Below are 7,500 nucleotides of genomic sequence, written 5' to 3'. Positions count from 1 at the left end.
AACATGTCAGACCATGCAAACATGTGCTTACATGTGCTAACATGCGAAGGATGTGCTAACATGTCAGAATGTGCACATTTACAAACACATGCTAACATGTGCTGGCACGTAATAGCACGCCCTGCATGTGTTAGCATGTGCTAACATGTGAGGGCATGCAAACACTTGCTAACCTGTCCAAACACATGCTAACATGGACAGGCTGTACTAACGTGTGCAAGTTGTGTTAACTTGTGATAACATGCAGAATGTGCAAACATCTGAAAACTTGTGCCAACACGTGCTAAAGTATGCTAACACATGCAAACATCTGAAAACTTGTGCCAACACATGCTAACATCTGAAAACTTGTGCCAACACATGCTAAAATCTTAAAACTTGTGCCAACACATGCTAAAATCCTAAACTTGTGCCAACACATGCTAAAGTATGCTAACACATGCTAACATGAGAAAACCTGTGCCAACACATGCTAAAGTATGCTAACACATGCTAACATCTGAAAACTTGTGCCAACACATGCTAAAGTATGCTAAAACATGCTAACATCTGAAAACTTGTGCCAGCACATGCTAAAGTATGCTAACACATGCTAACATCAGAAAACCTGTGCCAACACATGCTAAAGTATGCTAACATCTGAAAACTTGTGCCAACACATGCTAAAGTATGCTAACACATGCTAACATCAGAAAACCTGTGCCAACACATGCTAAAGTATGCTAACACATGCTAACATCTGAAAACTTGTGCCAACACATGCTAACGTATGCTAACATCTGAAAACTTGTGCCAACACATGCTAAAGTATGCTAACACATGCTAACATCTGAAAACTTGTGCTAACGTATGCTAACACATGCTAACATCTGAAAACTTGTGCCAACACGTGCTAAAGTGTGCTAACATCTGAAAACTTGTGCCAACACATGCTAAAGTATGCTAACACATGCTAACATCTGAAAACTTGTGCCAACACATGCTAAAGCATGCTAACATGCTAACATCTGAAAACTTGTGCCAACACATGCTAAAGTATGCTAACATCTGAAAACTTGTGCCAACACATGCTAAAGTATGCTAACACATGCTAACATCAGAAAACCTGTGCCAACACATGCTAAAGTATGCTAACACATGCTAACATCTGAAAACTTGTGCCAACACATGCTAACGTATGCTAACACATGCTAACATCTGAAAACTTGTGCCAACACATGCTAAAGTATGCTAAAACATGCTAACATCAGAAAACCTGTGCCAACACATGCTAAAGTATGCTAACATCTGAAAACTTGTGCCAACACATGCTAAAGTATGCTAACACATGCTAACATCAGAAAACCTGTGCCAACACATGCTAAAGTATGCTAACACATGCTAACATCTGAAAACTTGTGCCAACACGTGCTAAAGTATGCTAACACATGCTAACATCTGAAAACTTGTGCCAACACATGCTAAAGTATGCTAACACATGCTAACATCTGAAAACTTGTGCCAACACATGCTAAAGTATGCTAACACATGCTAACATCAGAAAACCTGTGCCAACACATGCTAAAGTATGCTAACATCTGAAAACTTGTGCCAACACATGCTAAAGTATGCTAACACATGCTAACATCAGAAAACCTGTGCCAACACATGCTAAAGTATGCTAACACATGCTAACATCTGAAAACGTGTGCCAACACATGCTAACGTATGCTAACACATGCTAACATCTGAAAACTTGTGCCAACACATGCTAAAGTATGTTAAAACATGCTAACATCTGAAAACTTGTGCCAACACATGCTAAAGTATGCTAACACATGCTAACATCTGAAAACTTGTGCTAACACTTACTAAAATATGCTAACACGTGCCAACATAGGCAGGATGTACTAATGTGCTGATGTGCGAACACATGCTAACATCTGAAAAACGCGTGCTAAAATATGCTAACACCTAAAAATGTGTGCTAACACGTGCTAAAGTATGCTAACACATGCCAACATGTGTGATACGTTCAGAGTGAGTCTTTGGGAGATGGCTGACCTGATGAAGGAGAAAGGAGTTATCAACGCCATCAATCTGGATGGAGGCGGGTCTTCCACTTTTGTGTCCAATGGCTCATTAGCCAGCTACCCTTCTGACGATTGGTAAGTGGTCTGTAGTTATGAAGGGTGTAACGGTACACAAAAATTTCGGTTCGGTACGTACCTCGGTTTAGAGGTCACGGTTCGGTTAATTTTCGGTACAGTAAGAAAACAACAAAATATACATTTTTTGGTTATTTATTTACCAAATTTGTAAACAATGACTTTATCCTTTTAACATTGGGAACACTATAATAATTCTGCCCAAAAATAGAAATAGCTGTGTGTGTGTGTGTGTGTGTGTGTGTGTGTGTGTGTGTGTGTGTGTGTGTGTGTGTGTGTGTGTGTGTGTGTGTGTGTGTGTGTATGTGTGTGATGGTTGTGAGCCACCACTAGGCTGATCAGTGCAACAGCAGGCAGTCATGAATGCTAAGCATAACAATAACATACATATACACACAGGGTCCATGTGGTCAACATATATCAAATAAAAAACTAAATAAGATAAGGCTCAGAATGGTTTCTTAACAAAACCTTTCTACATATAAAGTGCTTTTTTTGATTGATTGATTGAGACTTTTATTAGTAGGTTGCACAGTGAAGTACATATTCCGTACAATTGACCACTAAATGGTAACACCCCAATAAGTTTTTCAACCTGTTTAAGTCGGGTCCACGTTAATCAACATTAAACTGCCTCAAGTTGTTGCTCAGATTAAATCAAATGACAAAAAGTGCAACATTAAACAGTTTCAAGTCAACTCAGCCTCAGATGAACTTTTCTTCCCCCCCAGCCTTTAACCCTGGTGACTTTCACGCAATCTTCATGTTTTTTGCCAGAAAAAGCAGTTTATTCACATTGTCTGCAGAAAGAGCAGACCTGCTTGCAGTTACAATGTCTCCAGCTGTGGAAAATACCCTTTCACTGGGCACGGAGCTAGCAGGTATGGCGAGGTAGTGCCTGGAAGACGATGGCAGCCACTCAAGGGGCCCAACGGCTGTTCAACGCAATGGAAGGATTGGGTCGGGCTGTGGGAACACAGACTGGAGCGATTTCTGAGTTGAATCGCAAAATGGATCTCATCTTGGAGAAGTTTGCTGAGAAGGAATAATTAAATTGAATTGGAGAGATCCAGCGGGCAGCACGGTGGAAGAGGGGTTAGTGCGTCTGCCTCACAATACGAAGGTGCTGAGTAGTCTGGGGTTCAATCCCGGGCTCGGGATCTTTCTGTGTGGAGTTTGCATGTTCTCCCCGTGACTGCGTGGGTTCTCTCCGGGTACTCCGGCTTCCTCCCACCTCCAAAGACATGCACCTGGGGATAAGCCCCTCCCACCTCCAAAGACATGCACCTGGGGATAAGCCCCTCCCACCTCCAAAGACATGCACCTGGGGATAGGTTGATTGGCAACACTAAATTAGTGTGTGAATGTGAGTGTGAATGTTGTCTGTCTATCTGTGTTGGCCCTGTGATGAGGTGGCGACTTGTCCAGGGTGTACCCCGCCTTCCGCCCGATTGTAGCTGAGGTAGGCTCCAGCGCCCCCCGCGACCCCAAAGAGAATAAGCGGTAGAAAATGGATGGATGGATGAGAGATCCAGCATGGACACACAGAGCAGGCAGGTCATTGTTTTGACTGCTCAAAGAAAACATCTTAATCTACGATTTGACTCCCTCGAATGGCCTTGATGCTATCAGGAACAAGGCTGTTCTGAAGAACTCCCCCGAGGACTCCTCAACGATGGGACGCTTTTAACCTTCCTTTTTTTCAATAACACCTGGTGTCGAGCTTTGAGATCGGCCCCAGTCCACAAAAACATTTCAACATCTCACCCAAGTTAATTGGGCATACATGCACTCACCCGCCCCTCCCCCAATCAATGCCTTCACCACTGCTTAATTCCTCTTCGGGGTTGTGGACAGCTGAGTAGCGCTTTATAGCGGCAGCCAGCCTCCAGGGCCCCAAATCCCCCCCCCCCTCTGTTGCGAGTTGTTGTGATTACATGTATCATGTTTATGTGTGCCGTGCTATGTGAGGTTTTTTTCCTCGGACTCAGTCTGGACCCCTCCTGAGGGTCCAGCCTTAGACTGATATTTTTTTTACTCTTCCCCCTTTCCCAATGTCACCTTTTTTAAGGAGCGGCGTAAGTGGCTGATCCATTGGCAGTCCCGTCTTGTCCTCCTGTAACGTATGTCTGCTCTTAGTGGGACTGTGCCCAAAATGTCATTTCACTTCTTATGTGTCTTGTACATGTTAAAGAATGGACAATAATAAAGCATCTTGAATCTTGAATATGGTCTTAAATCTGCTGCTATAAAAACATTTGTTATTGCTTTAGCCCTGCCTGACTCGCCGAGGAGAGGCTGCTTGAATGCGGTGTTTGCACCACGCTTGTCTCTATCGTCGTTGAAGCGATGTTCACTTGGGGGTGGTGCTGCTTCAAATGGGTTAGCATGTTTGACGTGTTGGCAGAAGCATACTCTACCGCTGCCGAACAATGTCTGCAAACCGCTTTCGTTTTGTCCACCTCTCGTCCTCCATTGTTGTATCGAAGTGTTCCCAAACGGGAGATCTTAACGAGGCAGGAGGGTCTTCCAGCTCTGGCTTTTACATGTTGTCCTTGCCCGGTCGCTGCTAGCATGCCGTGTGTTGTGCCTCGGTGTGCATTGTTTACACAACTTCCGGTACGCTACTTAATATGTCCGTGTGGAAACTCGTTCGGTACACCTCCGAACCGAACCGAAACCTCCGCACCGAAACGGTTCAATACAAATACACGTACCATTACACCCCTAGTAGTTCCACAACGTACCTGCTGACGTCTGACGTGTGAGCAGGCCCGGCCTAACCAATCTGCCGCCCTAGGCAAGATTTTAGGTGGCGCCCCCCCACATCGGCAGTGAAGTGTATATACTCACAAGAAACCGAATAGCTTTGTCTTTGACCTTTTTTTTTTTACTTAAAGAAAGCAAATTAACAATCAGAATAGTTAACAAGATAAAAAAAAAATATGGATAAATAAATGAATACAAAAAATAAAAAATGAATATATGAAATACAATATTTTTTACATACATAAACACAAAATAAAACGTGTCAACAAGTTGCATAAAATAAATTAAAAATACAATATAAATAAGGCACTGCACAAAACAAGATATCAAACCAGTATGACTTTAACAACTATATTACAAAAAAAGGGGATCCTACAGAGTTCTCTATTTGTGCTTTTTAATATTGCATTAACTAGAATGACTTACAAATTACTGTACACCAGGGAGTACTGTAATTACCTAACGTTACATTATTATTTTCCATAACAATTTAGCCCCCTCCACAATATTAACCCGACGTTAAAACAGAACTAGCTATTTATTGATTTGCAATTGCCGAATCATGTAACATTAGCTTAATGCTAAAAATCCAGGTTACTATCACATTCTGTAACAGACAAATAATTTCATGTAGGCTAACGTTACCTACCTGCTACCTCTGTCTTTTTCTCGTTTCTCCTCTTCTTTTCTCTTTTTTCTTCCCTGGGCACCTGACAGTTTTGGCCGTTTTGACATCTTGTGTTGATTTTTTTATGTGGTGACGTCCAAAAAGAGTCATGATACGGGAAGGGAGGGGGTGCACCGTGCCGGGGGAGGGGGGGCGTAATGTTGTAACAAATAATATTTCTATTAAATAGGCTTTACTTTGCATTTTAATTAACGTGAGATTATTTTATGTATTTAGAAATAATAGTACCAACTTTTTTTTTTTTCCTCCAACATTTGTGGCACTGGCGTGGCGCCCCCTGATGGACGGCGCCCTTAGCATTTGCCTATACGGCCTATGCCACGGGCCGGCCCTGCGTGTGAGTCACCTTCCTTGTTGTGCTCCATCAACAGTAAAGCAGACAAGAGTTGGCGTTGTGCTCGGCGAGTCTCCACCATCTTGTGTGTCCACCCACGCCGCTGCCAGCTGTCAGACTGCGGTGCACACGCCGTCTGTGCCGACGGTACGTCACCTCCTCCTGCTTCGCTCTCATATTTATGTCAAATACACAATATCTGTGTGTGGGTGTGTGTGTGTGTGTGTGTGTGTGCAGGCGCTTGTGTGTGTGACGCCGGGTGGAGAGGACACAACTGCAGCCAAGGTGCTACCAAACTTCATAAGGTATTGTTCTTTTCAATTGGACTGCAACTAACTTTTTTCTCTTTTTTTTCAGCCACAGACGACACAACCTTGAAGATGGAAGACAACATTTACCTGACAGAGTGAGTGTCATAGAAACATGTGGACACTTAAATAGGTCTACTTCCTGTTATGTCAGTTACACCAGGTCTACTTCCTGTTATCATGCCAGTTACACCAGGTCTACTTCCTGTTATCATGCCAGTTAGACGAAGTCTACTTCCTGTTATCATGCCAGTTAGATCAAGTCTACTTCCTGTTATCATGCCAGTTAAATCAAGTCTACTTCCTGTTATCATGCCAGTTAGATCAAGTCTACTTCCTGTTATCATGTCAGTTAGATCAAGTCTACTTCCTGTTATCATGCCAGTTAGATCAAGTCTACTTCCTGTTACCATGGCAGTTACATCAAGTCTACTTCCTGTTATCATGTCAGTTAGATCAAGTCTACTTCCTGTTATCATGCCAGTTAGATCAAGTCTACTTCCTGTTACCATGGCAGTTAGATCAAGTCTACTTCCTGTTATCATGCCAGTTACATCAAGTCTACTTCCTGTTATCATGCCAGTTATAACAGGTCTACTTCCTGTTATCATGCCAGTTAGATCAAGTCTACTTCCTGTTGTCATGCCAGTTAGATGAAGTCTACTTCCTGTTATCATGCCAGTTAGATCAAGTCTACTTCCTGTTATCATGCCAGTTAGATCAAGTCTACTTCCTGTTATCATCCCAGTTAGATCAAGTCTACTTCCTGTTATCATGCCAGTTAAATCAAGTCTACTTCCTGTTATCATGCCAGTTAGATCAAGTCTACTTCCTGTTATCATGGCAGTTACATCAAGTCTACTTCCTGTTATCATGCCAGTTAGATCAAGTCGACTTCCTGTTATCATGCCAGTTAGATCAAGTCTACTTCCTGTTATCATGTCAGTTAGATCAAGTCTACTTCCTGTTGTCATGCCAGTTAGATGAAATCTACTTCCTGTTATCATGCCAGTTAGATCAAGTATACTTCCTGTTATCATGCCAGTTAGATCAAGTCTACTTCCTGTTATCATGCCAGTTAGATCAAGTCTACTTCCTGTTATCATGCCAGTTAAATCAAGTCTACTTCCTGTTATCATGGCAGTTACATCAAGTCTACTTCCTGTTATCATGCCAGTTAGATCAAGTCTACTTCCTGTTATCATGTCAGTTAGATCAAGTCTACTTCCTGTTATCATGCCAGTTAGATCAAGT

General features: G+C 42.5%; 1 protein-coding gene across 1 annotated transcript in view; it reads left to right on the top strand.

The window, feature by feature from the left end:
- Positions 1 to 7,500, top strand: part of LOC133663080 (N-acetylglucosamine-1-phosphodiester alpha-N-acetylglucosaminidase-like) — a 24,150-nt gene that overhangs the window by 14,849 nt on the left and 1,801 nt on the right. The window contains exons 6-9 of the mRNA XM_062067277.1: positions 2,019 to 2,147; positions 5,976 to 6,085; positions 6,176 to 6,223; positions 6,296 to 6,344. Coding sequence (XP_061923261.1) covers positions 2,019 to 2,147; positions 5,976 to 6,085; positions 6,176 to 6,223; positions 6,296 to 6,344 — 336 coding nt within the window. The remainder of the gene's footprint in view (positions 1 to 2,018; positions 2,148 to 5,975; positions 6,086 to 6,175; positions 6,224 to 6,295; positions 6,345 to 7,500) is intronic.

The sequence above is a fragment of the Entelurus aequoreus genome, linkage group LG13 (assembly GCF_033978785.1).
Source record: "Entelurus aequoreus isolate RoL-2023_Sb linkage group LG13, RoL_Eaeq_v1.1, whole genome shotgun sequence".
NCBI classification, from domain to species: Eukaryota; Metazoa; Chordata; class Actinopteri; order Syngnathiformes; family Syngnathidae; genus Entelurus; species Entelurus aequoreus.
Note: the sequence above shows the minus strand (reverse complement) of the source record. Positions and strands in the feature narration are given on the sequence as shown.